The following is a 19,110-nucleotide window of genomic DNA, read 5'->3' as shown; positions in this document are numbered from 1 at the left end:
GACTCCTCTAAACAGTGTGTGTGTGTGTGTGTGTGTGTGTGTGTGTGTGTGTGTGTGTGTGTGTGTGTGTGTGTGTGTGTGTGTGTGTGTGTGTGTGTGTGTGTGTGTGTGTGTGTGTGTGAGTGAATGTGTGCGTGTGTGAGTGTGTGCTTACGTGTCTGTCTGGAGGTAACCACGAGCTGACACTGTTTGTCTGCCATATGGGGCTGTTTACCTTGATCTGATTAAGTGGAGAGGGGCTTTGGAGCCGTCTCTGTTTCTCATCTTCTACGCACCCACCCCTCCTCCGCACACACACACACACACACACACACACACACATCTGATCCTATTACGTCACTGCTCCCCTGGCATCACCAAGGCACCATGGCAGTGGCTCTAATTATGAATCCGGTCTATACTCTATTTACCTTTGGACACACACACACACACACAGACAGTCCACCCCCCCTCTCTGCCTGCACATCCTTGCTAATGACATAGAGCAGGCCTAAGCCAGGAGGGTCATCGATGGTGACCTCCCATTTAATAGGCCAAGGGCAGTGGGGTCAATCCCCCTCTGCCTGCTATCTCTCCCCTCGCCTCTTATCAGATGGAGGTAATTGTGCCTTTAGTGGCCAGTGGCGGCAGGAAGTGGGGAGGTAGCCAGTGAATCACATCATCCATAAATCACAGGGGCTGCCAAGGTGAAAGTTAAAGAAGGACACAGCCGCCCCTTATCACAATCATATCTGCCTGATTGCCTCCTGGACATTATTTACTTTCTCCTCTTGCCAGTAATGAATTTTGGTCCCCAATCACTTACTCATCCGAAGCCTTCTTGGAGCAGTCTGAACGTTGGGTTGGGCAATTTGTGACTGTGCTCACTGTTCTGGAAGCGAATAAGTTGTTTTCCTGCAACTTTGTGTGACCGTATCCATGTGTGTGGACAAATGGCTTGAAAGAGGGAAGATAGTCTGGTCTGGTCTTAACATTACACCCAGCATAGCTCAAGAAAGCTGCTGTGAAAAGCAATCATAACCTGAATTTGCACAACTAAATGTGTAACCTCCTCGTGATTCGTGCCACTAAGAAGCCATGAATCTTTTAAAAAGCTGGCCAGCCAAATAGTCACATGGGTGCAGGCACAAGCTCTGGGATTTTGATGAAAGGATGGGGTTGCACAGAAACCAATGAAGTCATGGTAAACAGGGTCATCTTTTTTAACCACACGCTATCCATCTCTCTCTCTCTCTCTCTCTCTCTCTGTCTCTGTCTCTTTCCCTCTCTCTCTCTCTCTCTCTCTCTCAAAAAAAAGTTTTGAGAATGACACAAATATGCATTTTCACAAAGTTTGCTGCTTCAGTGTCTTTAGATATTTTTGTCAGATGTTACTATGGAAGGCTGAAGTATAATTAAAAATATTTAATAAGTGTCACTGGCTTTTATTGGCATATTACATGAAGTTAATGCAAAAAGTCAATATGTGCAGTTTTGACCCTTCTTTTTCAAGACCTCTGCAATCCGCCCTGGCATGCTGTCAATTAACTTCTGGGCCGCATCCTGACTGATGGCGGCCCATTCTTGCATAATCAATGCTTGGAGTTTGTCAGAAATAGGTTTTTTTGTTTGTCCACCCGCCTCTTGAGGATTGACCACAAGTTCTCAATGGGATTAAGGTCTGGGGAGTTTCCTGGCCAATGGACCCAAAATATCAATGTTTTGTTCCCCGAGCCACTTAGTTATCACTTTTGCCTTATGGCAAGGTGCTCCATCATGCTGGGAAATGCATTGTTCATCACCAAACTGTTCCTGGATGGTTGGGAGAAGTGGCTCTCGGAGGATGGCCACGACTGTATATAAATATTGGAAGTAAACAGCACTGGCACAGTGCACTTAGGCTGTGATGGGCCTCAGCCCCTTGCCTCTTGTAGTTCTCCACTGAGAGGTTGGTGTTGATCAGGCTGTGTGGCAGATTCCTGGGCTGGGCTGGGCTGGGCTGGGCTGGGCTGATTAGGCTAGGGCTTGATGCAGGCAAGGCCAACCAGTGGCAGGTTGATTTATGCCTCTCCAGCTCCAGGCCCATTCATATCCATCAAAGCCGAAGCACATACATCTGCTTAGACTTAGACTGACTAACTGCAGCAACAAGCTTGGGTCAACAACAGCCTGCTGAGTTCCCAGCTCTGCTTCAGCGTGTCCTGCCCTGCCGACTGGTTCTGAGTCTTCTGTACCACAATTTTGAGTTCAGTCTTAGAAACTATTAATTGACACGCGAGTGAGACAAGTAAATCTTCAATTAAAAATGTTTACTAGAAAACGTAGAGTTACAAGTTCACACGGTCAAAAACGATGTCACTTCCAATATCTCTGAGCTGAAATCTAAACTAAAAGTTCTATAAGCAGGTATTAAATGCTCCCCCCTCTGCTGCTGGAGCCGCCTCTGAAATGGGTCGCTCCCTGTCAAAACATCTGCAGCCTCAATATTCCATATGCTGCCTGCTCCATTATGTGTGAATAACTGTATTTGTGTGGGTGTGTTGTGTGTGAATAACTGTAAATGTATGGGTGTGATGTGTCCCCATTGTGAACTAACCCTTTGTCAGATGTGAGGCTTAATTGGGTCGGCACCATGCTAGTATTGTCTCTTCCATATTCTACTGCAGGGATCATTACAGTGCCGTTGTGTTGCCGACCAGATAGCAGGCGAGCAAAATTCATGGCTGTGATATTTATTGGATATGATTTGGCAGTCGGTTGCAAGTTAAGCCATCTCATTATGACAGCTAACTCATGACCAGATGCTAGCCTTGACTCAATTAGAGAAATGAGAAAAGCCCCACTGTCTGACAAGCGTGTGCATGTGTGACTGGCTTGGCACTAACCCCCTCCCCCCCCCCCCCCCCCCCCCCCCCCCCGTCCGCTGTTTGCCGTGCAGGTGACTGACCAGCTTCTGTGGGATTTGATGTCACCTTTAGATCGGCCCAACTGAAGATGGAAACACTGGAGTCCGAGCTGACGTGCCCGATCTGCCTGGAGCTGTTTGAGGACCCCCTGCTCTTGCCCTGTGCCCACAGTCTGTGCTTCAACTGCGCCCACCGCATCCTGGTCTCCCACTGCTCCACCAGCAAGCCCCTCGAGTCCATCTCCGCCTTCCAGTGCCCCACCTGCCGCTACGTCATCACGCTGAACCACCGCGGTCTGGAGGGCCTCAAGCGCAATGTGACGCTGCAGAACATTATTGACCGCTTTCAGAAGGCCTCCGTTAGCGGACCCAACTCGCCCAACGAGAGCAGGCGCCCGCCGCGGCTATCACCTCACAGCGTGAGTGCCCGCGGCAGCCCCTCCCTCACCCCCAGCAGCGTCACTAGCCCTCCTCCCTCCGCCACCCTCGCCATGTCTCTGGAGCAGCAGCACCAGCGCCCCCTAGTGGGCTGCCAGTTCTGCGAGCAGGACCCGCCACGGGAGGCCATTAAGACGTGCGTCACCTGCGAGGTGTCCTACTGTGACCGCTGCCTGCGCGCCACACACCCCAACAAGAAGCCCTTCACCAGCCACCGCCTGGTGGAGCCGGTGCCAGACACGCACCTGCGGGGGCTCACCTGCCTGGAGCACGAGAACGAGAAGGTGAACATGTACTGCGTGGTGGACGACCAGCTCATCTGCTCGCTCTGCAAGCTGGTGGGACGCCACCGCGATCACCAGGTGTCCTCGCTGAGCGAGCGCTTTGACAAGCTCAAGGTGAGTCGCTGTCTCCGTCTCTTATCTGTCTTTCTAGTCCTGTCACTGACAAACAAACACAGACCGTACATCTCCAGTGCTTGGCTGCTGCTGTTACCCTGTACAGAGCTCTAAGCCGATCCTCGACACAATGTGAATGAAAATTACCAGCAGGCTTCATGTTACTGGTTACTGGCGGGCAAAGGAAATGTTTTCAGAGAACTTCTCTTTGGTCATAGCGGTTGAGCATGGGCAGTTTGCCGCAGCATGAGTTTGCTATTTTGAAAACAAAAGTTCTGTTGGGAATTCCTGCTCATTCCCTCGCCAAGCTGTGTTTATACAGTTGTTGAGAGCCATACGTCTGTCCTCATTTCTCTGATGTTTCTTTTCATCCATCTTTCATCTCGTCTCATGCTTCCTCACCCTCGTCCATTGTTTTCATCCATCTTGTTTCAGACTGCTCTAACCGCTAGGCTATATTTAACAGCCACAGAATCTCCCAGCGTTACTGTGCACCCCCACAGAACCCCACCAGGCCTCTGGCCAGCTGCTCTATTCTAATAGTAGATGACTCCGCACTCTCCTAAAGCCCGGCCTCTGTGCCTCTGTTCAGCATGGAAGCCCTCTGCTGAATCAGGTGGAAAGACAGAAAGAAAGGAAGAGCGAAAGACAGAGAGAGGGTGGGTGGGTGGCGGCTGGCTGGAGCTAATTGTCACCCTCCCGTCCCTCATACAGTCTGCTCCCTTCAAGTCTGTCGCCCGCCCCCATTATTTCGGTTGAGATTAGCATTACCATCAAGCCATCGTCAGAAGAGGCAGGGTGATATTTGGTGCAAGTGAGACATTCACTTTTTCTTCTTCTTCTTTTTCCTTTTTTTTCTCTCTAGTGGAATGAATGCATGGCCGGTGATGCACACGTAGTTTCGCAGGGATCATATTCCTATTGGACACAATCCCTCTTAGAAACCGAGTGACAAAGGCGAAGCAGGTTAGAAGCAGTGATGACATGTCCGGGTTGTGTTCTCGCGTGGAGGATAGGGTGTCTGAGGATGGGGGGTGCGGGGGTGTTATGCCGTATAAAATCAAGGTGGGACACAAAAGCGCACGTTGGAATGTGTACAGTAAACGAGTGCGGTGGCCATAAAGTCCTGTGAAGACAACTAAGTGGTCATTGTGTGCACATGTGATCTCCCTGTGATCCCCGGCACTCCTTTGTTTGCCCCGAAAAATCCCAGAAAGAAGGAAATTCCAATCCCTGATGCCCTCCCCCCCCACACTCAAAACCAATCCCACCCACCCACCACCCACCCCTGCTCTTTGAGGATGTGAGCGCAGCCGTGGTTTGTGTTAAATGAGGTGGCATTGTGTGTCAGAGAGAGGAAAGGCAATACCTGAGAAAGTTCCCCTTCTGCTGTCCCAGGGATTTCCCTGGGGAGCATAGAGTCGACTACAAACAAACATTAGCACACGTCATCAAAGGCGCCGTTGGAATCAGAGTGGACTTAAAAGATTACCGTAGCCTATGGGAGCGGGGGTGGCGTTCATAGACTAGGATAAGATGTACATTCGTTGTAATCAAAAGTGAGTTTGCCTTGCTCATTAGTGCTTCAGGAGATTATTCTGAGTTGTCGAGCAGTATCAGTGATGAAAAATAATGCAATTTTGCGATGTTCGGGATAAGAATAAAAAAAAAAAATTGTATTATGTTATGGCCATGTTCTTTGTGTTCCATCTACTGAACTGTCATTATATGTACATTTCAGACATATCCGTGGGCTTTCATACATGCCTCAGTCCTCGATTATAAGAGCATGCAATGTCACATCTTATTATGCCCCTATAGTACTTCACAGTAATGCAGTTGTGATCTACTGAATTATTGGGCTTTAATAAGGGATGGTATATTTTGTGTCCGATGTAAATAAAAAGCTGAGTCATCATTTGTTGTCTTGAAAGGCATTGGATAATGTACCAGATACCGTTGGACCAAATCATTATCATGTAATCTGCTGTTTGACCATCTTGTTTTATCTAGATGGTTTGCATTAGCCTGTAGGGTAGACAGACAGATAGATGGATAGATGGATAGATGGCTACTTTATTTATCCCGAGGGAAATTTAGGTCATGACAGTGATCTCAGTCATCTCAGGATCTAAGCAGCTCTATTCATTAAAACAATAGTCGAATCAACTAGAGTGCATTTTATCCTAACATTTGGGGCCGCTAATTTGAAAATTGTTCTCCATCTCTTGGAAAATGTCTGCTGCCATGGCACCTCGCTGTCTCTGCTGCAGCAGCAGCTCATTTGAATGTCCCCCTCCTGAAATCTTTGAACTTCACTGACTTTGAACTCCAAATCCAGAACCTTGGGAAAGAGGATGTGCAGCTTGGCTTAGCTCAGCACACTTTGAATCTTCTACTTTCTCGACAGAAATGCAACCGGTCATACGTCTTATTTGTAAATAATTGAGGGGGAGGTGGTTGGTTTGTGCGGTACTTCATACGCACATTCAGTACACGCATGGGAAAACACCCTCAAACGCATGCAAATGCAAACACATGCTCAACATACGTACACAAACTACTGCATGAGATCTTTCTGTAAACTGCATACTGTGCATGGAGAGAGGTTGTTTTGATAAACAAGGAATCTCTGATACTTGTTGATGGGGATGTGTACTTAAGTACAGAGTTCAAGGGGGCACATTCCTCTAAGCAGACAGAAGGGCACTTAATGGGTAATTGATTTGAGGTCTGGAGGGATCCTGGTTCAGCTTTATGTGTTTTACATTGAGAGGTGACATTGTCATCAAAGCTTAGCATCAGCATCAGCATCTTTTTTTTTTTCTGTGAGCTTAATGGCACATACTTAAATATGCTAAGCTAGACATTTCAGTCTGTTGCTGATATTGTGTGTGTGTGTGTGTGTGTGTGTGTGTGTGTGTGCGTGTGTGTGTACACTCTCCAGTTTACACTCCACTATTGATCCCTGCCAGTCTGCAGATTCCATCATGACTGACACCAGGCAACAGTGGTATCTGTGCCCTTCATAAAAGTGTCCAGTGAAAAATCCCTGTTCCTGAATATAAAGAAGGGGAGTAGAATGTTCCACACTATATATCTGAGAGCAGAAAATAAATTAAGGAAAAATAACATTTGGTAGCAAACTCTGACGAATGGATTCATTTCTGTTTCCGTGGCTGCTGGCCAAAGTCCCACCCCATTGTCCCGGCCTCTGACTCTCTGACAGTAAGCTCCTTAAGGAAGCCATCTATCTGGGCCCTCTTCGTCTATCTGGGCCTTCTTCATCTATCTGGGCCCTCGCTCCTTAAGGAAGCCATCTATCTGGGCCCTCACTGCTGGTGATATACGCTGGGCAGCTCAGCTGCTGCCGTCTCCCGGTCCCAAGCTCCGTATGTCCACAGCCCATCTCTGGGCCAGACAAGGTCACTTCCTAAATGCAGCCATTAGCTGCCCTATTTAAGGATGAAACGGCTACGACCGAGAGTCATTATAGTATCCTCACCACCCCTCCTCCTCCTCCTCCTAATATCTTTCTCTCTCTCTCTCTTTCTCTTTTACCTCTGGCCTGTGACCACACTCCCTCCATCCCTGCAGGTCTGACCCAGGCCTCCCCATCCCTCAGTCCCAAGGTGTTCCTGTGAGATAGCACAGCCACATTAGTCCACAGACTTCAGTGTTTAAAAAAGCAGCTCAGGCCTAAGTAGGTTTAGGGGCTTGTGGCCTGAAGCATAGTTTAACCATCCATCCAGCCCCTAGGATCCCTCGGCAGTAAACAGGATGGCATTTAGAGTCAGCTTAAGCTTCTGAGAGGAATTATTCAGCAATAATTGAAAGCTGTGGGTATAATTGTGCATAACAGTCTTAATCTGGCTCTTAAAAGGAGGCGTTGTCTGTGCTGTGGCTCTAGAGGTTTGTGGTGGTGTGAAAAATGGATACCACTGTCTCTGAGCAAGGCTTTTCTTGGAGTCTTTTTTTTTTTTTCAAGTGTTTGAAATTTTATGATTGAATATGTGTGTCTGTATGGTAGCTCTTCATGGAGGGGGGGGGCTGTGCACACACACAGTATTGCGTGCCAGCACATGTACATGTGAGTAATGCATGATGCATGTTGTCGGGGAGGATTGTGGCAGGTTAGCCAGGATGGGCCAAAGGGGGGCCTGGTTATTAAATCGCTCTGTGCCTGCAACTCCCCATACACAATTTATGCAAAAAGGAACTGGAAAGCTTTTAAGAGCTTCAGGTTGAGAGTCATCAGCACTACAATGTAGCGGTCGGTATGCGGTGATCTCCACTTCTCTCAGCTCTCCGTTTACAGCCCTTTTTTCCACTTGTGGGGCCTCCACTTGTGTCTTTTTATAGGGTTTTCTTTTTTGTGTTGGCCTGCGCAGTTCAGTCGTGACCAGAGCCGTAGGAATATCTTCCTTTTGCTTGAAACATGAGACAGAGCATCAGCATTGCCCAAGGAGAGGGATTAAAAGCGGTAGCAACCATGGTTTTAAAAGATTATTTTTGTCAATCTTACAGCTCTTAGAAATAGGATTTGCAAGGCGTTTATTCATGGATAGTCCTGCTTTGGGGAGGGGGGAAGACCCATGTATGACAACTCTCCCACCCACCCACTTTCCTGAGTCATTATAAATCCATATGTAGTCACGTTCGTAAAGACATTTGCATGGGTTGTCAGTTCTCTGTGCATAAGCTTTTTTTGATCCTGTGTTAATACGAGGCAGTGCAGAGTAGCAATAAAAAAACTTGCATCATTAGAAGGCCCTGTTTTCCCTCTCGTTTGCAGATGAAACAGGTTTGTCAAATATCCAGGGGTTATGGAAGTGATGACTCCTGTTTTTTCTTGCCAAGACGGATCTTGTTGCAAGCAGCAGCAGACCAGGAGAGTATTTAAGTATCAAACAGATGTTGCAGGCAACCAATCCCCTCTCTGCCCCTCAATGTGCTGCCTGCGGATTAGCACATAATGCAAATAGAAAATGAACTTTGTTGTTTGGCTGACCCAAGGGTTCCTCTTATAGATTCCAAGAAATGAAATATTTACATCACTCTCATGTCTGCTTTGTTCTCCAGTTGTGCTGAAATAACACTAGTTGGCTCAGTGATTACACCGTCCAAAGGTCGGCTTTGTCCCGCCACGAGATGAGTTGGGTATTTCCGTCTTTCATTTCAGAATGTTTCAGACAAATCCGAGAGGTATGGGCTTCCTGTTTCTCCTCTGCAAGGAAGACCATAGCAGACTGTGTAGCCTCTGACATCCTGCTGGCTTCACACACACACACACACACTTGTCCTCCTGCCAGCACACCCCAGGAAACATCCGTCCTTCCCTGGGGACCTCTCGGGGACCGAGCACAAGACAGCGAGCACGTCTACAGTTCGTCAAACCTCTCTGAGGAATTTCAAAACTGCCCTTCACAATGCAGCTGTCAGTGACAAAAGAACTGAGCTGCATTTTTTAGTCCCGTCTCCTTATCTCTTCACTGCCGACACCCACGCCACAGAAGCTGACAACAAACCCTCCCCTCTCTACTCACAAGCACTGTCAGGGTCAAGGTGGAGACAAGTTTCTGAAGCATCCAGCAGGAAGAAACCCTACTACACATTTCTGACCATATTTAGATAGATAGTGTTGAATAGAACAGAATAGAATCTTCCTCTGCCTGTATTGAGTTTCTGCTCTGCATGCAGCAGACCCAATGAAAGCAGCAGACCCAAGAAGTGGAGGCACAGTGCCTTGTCTGTTGCATGATGCCCTTTGCTTTTCAAGCTGGGGATAAAGGAGGCCAACTCATGCATGCCGTATAGCACGCCACAATGCCTAATGGTCTTCTAAAAAAAGGCTCCGTCACCTATCTGTGAACCACATAGGCTGGGGATGACAGACAGAGAGAGAGAGGGTGGAGCAGGCGAGCGACGGGCACTCTGCTGTTTAGCCCACGCTAAAGCTAAGCTCTCTGCTCCACAGGCGTAATTACTCCCCTAGATTATCTCCACAGGTGGCCAGAACAGCCTTCCCTGTCAACACGATTCCATAGGTCTTGTCAGAACGTTCATGTGTCCTCACCTGGAGGGGTAACTGCAGGGGGAGCATACTGGCATTGGAAGCCGCTGAGTTGCACATGAGGACCATGATCATCTCCTGCTTGACCTGCACTTCTGTGAAACCCAAATGTGTTTTGTTTTTGTTTTGATTTTTGGACATCAGAAGGCATTGAGGGATTTGGATTAATACCCTGTCTGACACAGAGACTTTAGGAGCTAGTGGGGATGTCTCTCTGTCTGTCTGGCACGGTGCTGTTGATGGACAATGTCCAAAGGCTACTTAACACATTCCCACTGCGGTCACCAGTGTTGTCTGTCTCCAATCTGAGGCATGTCCTTAATGTGTGGTGAAGGTATTATGTCATGACGTCATAGTGAAAAGTGAAAAATGCTCTTGAAGCAACACTTGAATTGCCTGGAATTAATGCTTCAGTTTCTGTGTTAGTTTCCCATTTACAGAGCCAGGGATGGACTTTGTTTTAAGCGTGGCACAGTGAACAGACACCTAAAGGTTCTAGATGAGCAATTAGCAAAATTTGTCCAAAAAAAATGTCGGATTAGGACGACAGACCTAACTGTTAAAAGCTTCCTGTGATCCTCTTTATGGTTCAGCTTCTGTGCGTTATCCTGCTACAGTGAATGGATGAATGGCCCTCTTCTTTCACCCAGCACCGGATGTCACCTGTTAGTCAGTCCCCTGTGGTCCACCCCCGCTCCCCTCTCACCCGTGGGTCCTCCCAGAGCCAGTGTCCATTACGGCCCCGTTGCCAGCTGGATTAGATGTGCTAATCCCTCCTATTGTCAGGCTGCCACCGCGCCCCGCTGAATGGCAGAGGCCTCATGGGCTAATGGAGATGCTTTGTTAGCCTATTGACCAGCCGGGCCCCTGCGTGTGTGTGTGTGTGTGTGTGTGTGTGTGTGTGTGTGTGTGTGTGTGTGTGTGTGTGTGTGTGTGTGTGTGGCTCAGGTGAACAGGAGAGGGCTGTGTGAGCACGCTGTGTTTTTCCACTTCTGAGCCCCACACAGTTATGTGCTGTTTTTAAAGTGTGGGTGTCATAAATTATTGTATATTGCCACAGTAAACCAGGGCAGATTATTCTTGTCGCTCACACTTAAAGAGAGTAAGGTAAAAGGAGGGCGTGGGAGGCCCTTGAAGAAAGTTTCAGAATAGTCTTTTAAAGCGACAGAAAATTTAAGAAAGTGAAGTGTTGCTGTGGAGACTGCTCGTTTGCGCATCTCAAAATGGCATCGCAACTCTCGCACAGCTCAAAAACGAGGCCGAGTCTTTGCTGTGACACCACTCAACAAAGCAGCAATGGTAATTCCCTTTGCAGCTTTGTTCTTCTCTCCCACAAAGTATGTTCAACACTCTATGCCGCCTGTAAAAAAGCTACTGTGTGAAATCTTTTTGGCCACAGAACATCGTCTGGCTGAATTTCCTCTTCCCCATTCCTTTAGTGTTCCTGTTTTGACAGTGCAGAGCTGCGGTGGCTACTGTAACCCTGCAGACGTGCAAAGACTCTCAAACCCCACGGGCCCCAGTGGCTGCCACAGCCCAGCAGGCACTCCAGCCGCCGCCTCTGTGTGAGAGCAGACTACACACAGGGTCAGCGTCGCCTGCCCCGCTGGGACTCGCCTCAGTCGACAGAGAGTGGGAGAGTGGGAGAGTGGGAGAGTGGGAGAGAGGGAGAGAGGGAGAGTGAGGGAGAGTGAGAGTGAGAGTGAGAGTGAGAGTGAGAGAGAGAGAGAGAGAGAGAGAGAGAGAGTAGTATGCCAGTCTGACTCACTCATCAGCAGCGTTGCTATAGCAGCTTTGAGCACATGCAGAGCCGTGTGCTCCACCCGTCAAGCATTACCAGGACCCTGAACAATGAGCCGAGTGCCAGGGAAATTCATAGCGTGTTTTGGAGCCCATTTTGGCTTAGGAAGGGGAGGCTCATGGAGGGGTATGGCTTTAGGATTTGATGTTTCCATCCAGTTGAAGCAAATAGCATAACAGGTGGGAAATGATCCCTAGCTTTGTGGAAAGGTTGCAAAGTTTTCATTTCTGTAAAATCTCTCTCCATCTCCCCCTTCATATTGGATTTTCCCACTGCCTCAGGGTGATAGTCCTTTTTTATTCATATGTGAAGAATCTTCTTGCTTGAAAATGTCAATCATTTCTTTCTCACATGAACGGTTTGATCAGTCATTAAGCAAACTGGGGCGATTCTCTCGAGCGATTCCTAGCAGTCCCACGCACTAACTCGATTGCCTTTGAGGTTAGCATTAAAAGCTGGCAGAAATGTGCAAACATGTATGAAATGCACGTCACAAGCTATCAGTTCTCGGACTTTTGAGGAGCTCCCTTTCTCCGAGAGGCTTCTGGAACTCGAAAAATTAACACCTGACATGTGATCCTGCGCTCAGCTGATCCGTGGATTTGTCCATTAAGGGAAATACAGTGAGACTTGAACAAACAGAATGTGAAAGGCATTTAAATGCACGGTATTTATTATTGATTCTGTTGTCGTGTTCAGAGCTGTCAGATGTGCCTCTGTCTAAGGGACACACTCCTCCGAGACGGAACTACAGAGGCCATGGTGTGTGTGTGTGTGTGTGTGTGAGAATGTGTGAGTGAGAGTGTGTGTGTGTGTGTGTGTGTGTGTGTGTGTGTGTGTGTGTGTGTGTGTGTGTGTGTGTGTGTGTGTGTGTGTGTGTGTGTGTGTGTGTGTACATTTAAGTTTTTCAAAGTTTTTCTCTGGGCTTCTCATGTTGACACATGTCTGCCATCAAATAAGTCAGCAGCACACGCCCCACTGTTGTCCACCGCCCCATACTCTGACAGCATAATGGATGTTGTTCGAAGGGAAGAGAAGACATGCAGGACCAGGCAGCAGGCAGGGTCATGTACTCATTCATCAGGGATGATGTCGCTCAGGAAGATGGATGTGTGCTCTTGGCGTTCTCATGTTGGCCTGAAGCCATGTGATTGGACTGCATGGCGTGGACCAGCGAAGGCTCAGCCCTGAGAATGTTTTCCCTGAGCCAAAAACAGCCACACACACCCAACCTTCACTTTCTCCTCAAGCTTGCAGCAGACAAGATATTCACCAGAAGAGTGAGAACACACACACACACACACACACACACACACACACACACACACACACACACACACAGCTCAGGGAATGTAAGCGGAGGGGAGCAGACATGCATGTCATTCGAATTCGAAACTAATCGCGTTACACGCAAAGGCAAAAAGCGCAGCGGCTCGCCGTCGTCCCACGTGAGTCACTCCATAGGTGAGTCATGTCCGTTCGGAGAATTGATGCCACTTAACTCATTTGCAGGAGGGCCCATTGCCTCAATTCATTTCCTCACATTCAGACAAGCATGTCAGACCGCGGCAGGCTGAGGGGCGGCTGCGGCCTCGGCTCCCGTCTGCCAGGAGTCACTCCGAGGTGAGGGTTCAGAGGTGGATGATTTAGTTACAGGACTGGAGTCTGAATGTCCCACACAAGCACTGCATTCGTGGTCAGCTGCCTGCTGCCTGTCTGCTGGCTGTCTTGACAGAGAGTAACAGCTAAAGGCTACAGAGACTTAGCCTAAGAATTGTGATGCTATCCAGACAGCCGGGCAGCAAGCAGCTAATTGATTAGGCCTAGCCTTGTAACCTGCCAGGCAGAACTATCAGATGCATTCTGTGTCGACTCTAGCCATTATCTGGAAACAATCTGTTGATCCCCGCTGCCCCCAACCCCAAACATCTCAGGCCAGTGGGCCATAGGGAATACAGGACCAGGCCTTCAGACCAGAGGAGATCTAGTTTGAGCTACACTGCATCCTGCCACCCACCAAAGACGGCTCTTCTCTGTGCAGTGGTGGAGAAAGCATTTGCATGCCTCTGTGAAGACACCCCAGTCGGCCGGAAGTATCAAAGCTCTTTGTAAAAATCAGCCGCATTTTTCTGAGGCAAAGTCGACTGAGCGCTCGCTTTCCCTGCCGTCCCTTTGTGGTCGCAATTAGGGTAGCCAGATTTTTCCTGTTTCAGCTGTTTAGCATGAAAAACTCAAATGAGCCAGAAGGGATTTGCGCTCTTTTCTCTGGAGAGGGACACAGGCTTCCGACGCGTGTCCCTTTAACCTACAAGCTGCTCAGTTCTTTTCAGTAGCTCTTTAGGCTTGTTGTTTTGGGTTGTGTTAGGGTTAGGGTTCGGGTTCTTTCTTTCGGCTTGTTGTCTTGTGCTTTGTTCTGCAGCATTGGATCTAATGTCTCTCCTTTTTTCCCTCCAACTTGCGGCTGATTTCAAAACAAGCTTGTTCCCGGTAGTCTCTAGTGGCATGGGTTTTTTCTGTGCAAAAGGCCAACACAATTTATCACCTCTTATAGCTGTTTTTAGTGTGCGTGCGTGTGTGTGTCTGTGTGTCTGTGTGTCTGTGTGTGCGCGCATGCTCTGTTTTCATGCATGTCCACATGTGCTATCAACACTCCCATTCGCTCACAAGGGCATCCCAGTTTCAGGCGGCACTAACAAGACGACGCTCCGCTTTAGCATGTTTCTCAGTCGGAGCAAGACTGAACCCAGAGCCTATCAGGTAGCACTGTCTGTTTAATTAGGGACCAGCATCAGCAGGAAATGCCAATGGCTTCTCATTAGGGCTCGGCGCAACAGTCCTGGGAGATGACCGGTGTGGAATATTATCCCCAACCGTGCAGCCTTTCCCAGACGGCTCTGGTTACTGACACGCTAGCGCTGCGCTGGCCAGCCTCTTGTTAACAGCTGCTATGATGAGCTAGCTTATACTGCCTCTGTCTCTGTATCCCTTCCCCTCTCTCTCTCTCTCTCTCTCTCTCTCTCTCTCTCTCTCTCCATCTCTCTAGTTCTCCATTCCCCTCTCCCCCTCTTTCACTCTCTCTCTCTATATCTCCTTTTATGTGGCCTTTGCTGTTTTTTCTTTGTTTACTTTTTTCCTCTTCACTCTTGCTCTCTATCTTTTCATTTTCTTTCTTTAAAATGGGAGGGCTAATGATTAAAAAAAAATGGAAAAGGCCTCTGCTTTTGTTGTTTGTAGTGCTTCACCCTCGGGCCTCAGATTATTTCTCTCTGTTCATGTGTTGTCTGTGATTGCTGCTGTTGTTGTTGTTGTTCTTGTTGTTGTGTTGGCCTCAATACTATAGTGGCTGATGCCTGCCAATTAGAACCCTGCACTGCTCCGCAGGTGTGCAGAGAAACAGCAACTCGGCAGCTAGCGTTGGACTCACGCGTTGACTTCTCTTTTTGCTGTGGATCAGGCCTCCATGCACCCCCCAGCCATTGTTACAAATATCTGAAGTATTTTTGGACAGACAGCACAATGCATGTGGAGGCCACCAGGGATGGCGGGGGATGAACAAAAGCTGTTGTCACAGCAGACCAACGGCTCACGGCGGTCTGGAACATTCTAGCATCGGGGAGGCATAGGCAAACAAGCGGTCACACCTGGCGGCGACCTGCGTGATGTCATGTGAGGATGATGTGGTTGACAGGCGGTGATTTTGTGTGAATGAGTGTGTGTGTGTGTGTGTATAAGAAAGAGAGAGAGAGAGAGAGAGAGAGGGAAAGTGTGTGTCTGTGTGTGTGTGTATTAGAGAGAGAGAGAGAGAGAGAGAGTGTGTGTGTGTGTGTGTGTGTGTGTGTGTGAGAGAGAGTCTGTGTGTATCTAGGGTGGGGGCAGGGATGACCTTGGCCCCGAGCGCTGGCTCTGTCAGTCAGTCGTCTCCCGACACACGTGGCCCTGGTCCGCTCCCCAGGGACGCATCATCCTCTCCACCGCTCCACTCGCTACCTCAGAACCCGAGCGTCAGTGGTCATGGGAGGTTTGTGCCCCTTCATTGGTTAAAAAAAACAAAAAACATCCAATGTTGGATATCCATTACTGACTCACACCGAGGGACTGTGCCAGGCATATGGCTAAGAAACCAAATGAATTGAAGAATTTAATTGAATTAAGATTCATCAGCCACTAAGACACGAGTTTTTCCATAAACCCTCTCCGATTGGTGTTGGTTCATAGATAAAATACAAAACATCTTTTATTGAAGATACTGCTTCGAAGAACCCCCCCAACCTGAACCCAACCCTCCAGCATCAGTACCCTGGCTAGCAGCGCTAACACCACAGCTAGAGCCCTCCACTCTCATCTCCCTTACCGTTATCTTTCACACTTCCTCTTAATGCTATCTCCATCACTCTCTTTTTAAAGATTTGTTTTTGGCTTTTTTATGCCTTGAATTGATAGGTTAGTCAAGAGTGGGACAGGAAATGAGAGGGAGAAGAGGTGGAGAGTGGACTGGAGAAATTACTTCAGGCCGGATTCGAACCCGTGTCCTCCGTGGGCGCCAAGCCCGAATGTGGTCAAGGCTACTGTGTGAGCTACAGTGCCCCCCGATTCCTCTCTTTTTCATGTTAGTGTCTCTCTCGTGTGGTCACAGTTTTTCACACAAATGAATCTCATTATTTCCCTCATCACATTCATATTAGACTCCTCTCTCCCCCGCCCTCACTGGCCTTTGGTGTGTTAGTGTTGGGCCATGGCTGGCCGTGTGGCTGGCCGTGTGGCTGGCCGTGTGGGGCATGCAGCTGGTGTCGGCTGGTGTTTCAGCTCCACTGGACGGTTCTGCTGATTGGCTGGCAGGCAGGCAGAGACGCCACACTGACGCCTCGCTCCTGACTGTGCTCTGCTCTCCCTCTCTTTCTCTAACTCCCGCTTCTGTCTTTATCTGCTGCTCTCTTTTTCACCGTTGGTATTCCCGTCGTGCCGCCCATACCCCATTCCCAAAAGAAGAACAACACAGCTGCTTACTGCCGCCACTACACACACGCACACGCACACGCACACGCACACGCACACGCACACGCACACGCACAAACGCACACGCACAAACACACACACACACACACACACGCACGCCTTCGTGCTTCTGCCCACCTTGTGTGTTGTCTCTGAGGGACAGCTGTGTTTCTGATGTATAAATCACCTCCTCTCCACCTGCGCCACTCTGAGACTCCTTAATTAATGACCCATCTGTCCGCACCCCGTGGGTTTGCATTTAGAAACGCTGACACGTGAAAGCCCTCCCTGTGTTGTGTCCGTGTGTGTGTGTGTGTGTGTGTGTGTGTGTGTGTGTGTGTTTGTGTGTGTGTGTGTGCTAAAGCCCTTTCTCTTTCTCTCCCTCCTGTTTCTCGCTTTCTTTTCTGTCTCTTCCTCTCTCGTGCTGATGCAACACGTCACCTGATTCGAGTAAGCCCCCGCCAAAATGTCCTCCGTCATTGCGAGTCTCCTCACACACACACACACACACACAGCACAGGTACACCTTTCTCTCGCTCTTTCTTTCTTGCACACATGCACCTCAGTCACACACGCAAAACTTCCTGCGCCCATACACAGGTCACATAGCGTGCTGCTACAAAGGACAACAGCGCTCCTCCCTCCTGTCCTCCTAAGATAAGTGAGGTAGGCTGTGTGCAGTGCGGACTGTGTGGAGTAAGGGCTGTGTGTATATGTGTGTGTTCGTAGGCTTTTCAAGTGAGCCCGGGCAGAGTTTCTGAAGCGGTTATGGAGGCATCAAAGACAAGTGCCGCGGTGAGTCACCGGTCGCCTTTTTCTTTTTCATTGTTATGGATGTTGTTCGTTTTTTGTTGGCTTTCTCTCTTTTTTGTCTCTTCTATTGTTATACATTTGAGGGGGGACTGCGTTCAGCCATTGTGGAGTCGGTCCAGGTGGACCAGGGCTTTAGAGCTTGTGTTCCACATGCATGAATAGCTAGCTTCAAATAGCGCCTCACTCCAGCTTCTCTCCCCCCTTTTGCTGTTTGCTGTGTAGGTGTGCACTTTTTCATCATTTTTTTGCTTGTCTCTGTCCACTCTTCTCTTCTCTTTATCTCAAGCCTCATGTCCATATCATTCTCTCTCTTCTCTCATTTTCGTCAGCTCATGTCCCCTACCCCTCCAGCCTTCACACTAGGTCTGCCATTCCTTTATGACCTGCTGAAACCATTTGAAGAGTTGGCAGCTCTCATTAAATAGGATGACATAGGAATTCCTCTCGGTATATTGACCTTCAGCTTCTCGTTAGGACTCAGTAATTGTATAAAGATGATGTTTACTCATATTTTCAGTTGTATGGCTCGGCAGCGTGACACATACCTGACTCACCCCGTGCCGAAGGCTTGGATGGAGTTGCTCTTGACTGGGTAGAGCGTCTCCCTGCGACCATAACAAACATTAGTCATCGTAAACAGGCACACGGTGTGTGGGCTCGCACTTCAAGCTCTGCGCGGGACTAGCCTGAAGCAATCTGTCATCGGGAGCTGACACCTGTCCACCAGCTCTGTCAGACTGCGGCTAGCGCTGCTTTAGCGACTGTTCGCGTGAGAGCAGCTGGTTTCGGCTAAGTGGTGATAGCTCCAGAATTAGGCTGTTCCCACCCCATATGTGAATATCTGCTCGAGTGTCTGCCAAGTTACAGACGATTACCCACTCGTTAAGAGCAGCTTATTTGCTTTAAAGCTGCTTGCTTAAAAATTGATCACTGGTTTTTCCTCTACGGGAGGATGAGGGGGTTTGTTTCTTCATACTGGGTTGGTATGTTGGGGGTCATTCTTTTGCCAGGGTAGACGTGAAAGGTGGATTCCAGGTTAAGTAGCCAGAGGCACTGAAAGCAGGGTTGTGTCGATTATGCAGAATTCAGCCAACGTGAGCCAAAGCTAGATTTCATTCACTTACTGATCCTTAATTATGAATAAGACTCACATTTGCAATTTACATTGTAACTCATTCTTTATTTTCAAAAGAGCATTCAGTGTGACCTTTCCATTTCATAGCTTAATTTGAAAAATGACCTGAATAAAATTGCTTTATTTTTCTTTCAACCAAGAAAGAGCTTTCTGTTTTTCACGTATGTGCACTCTCTCTCTATCTATCTCTTTTTCTCTTTCCCTCTCTCTCATTTGCAGCAGACCCTGGAGAACAACCTGACCAATCTGGTGAAACGGAACAGCGAACTGGAGAACCAGATGGCCAAGCTTATCCAGATCTGCCAGCAGGTGGAGGTGAGACCTCTGCGTCACTCAGCCCCACATTCACTCTCACTCACTCACTCACTCACACACTCACTCACTCACTCAGCCCCACACTCACTCACTCACTCACTCACTCACTCACTCACTCAGCCCCACACTAACTCACTCACTCACTCACTCACTCACACGCTCACTCGCTCGCTCACTCACTCAGCCCCACACTCACTCACTCACTCACTCACTCGCTCACTCACTCAGCCCCACACTCACTCACTCACTCACTCACTCACT

The 19,110-nt window shown here is 48.6% G+C and overlaps 1 protein-coding gene across 5 annotated transcripts in view; it reads left to right on the top strand.

Moving 5' to 3' along the window:
• mid2 (midline 2) overlaps positions 1–19,110 on the top strand; it is a 101,225-nt gene that overhangs the window by 54,793 nt on the left and 27,322 nt on the right. For 3 of the 5 annotated variants that reach the window (XM_080840506.1, XM_080840502.1, XM_080840505.1), the window contains 3 exons: positions 2,958–3,720; positions 17,316–17,381; positions 18,754–18,849. In XM_080840506.1, the coding sequence (XP_080696632.1) occupies positions 2,974–3,720; positions 17,316–17,381; positions 18,754–18,849 (909 nt within the window). In that variant the 5' untranslated portion in view covers positions 2,958–2,973. The remainder of the gene's footprint in view (positions 1–2,957; positions 3,721–17,315; positions 17,382–18,753; positions 18,850–19,110) is intronic. The other 2 variants (XM_080840503.1, XM_080840504.1) reach the window with 2 other exon arrangements.

This window comes from Sprattus sprattus, assembly GCF_963457725.1.
Source record: "Sprattus sprattus genome assembly, chromosome: 6".
Taxonomy (NCBI): Eukaryota; Metazoa; Chordata; class Actinopteri; order Clupeiformes; family Clupeidae; genus Sprattus; species Sprattus sprattus.
Note: the sequence above shows the minus strand (reverse complement) of the source record. Positions and strands in the feature narration are given on the sequence as shown.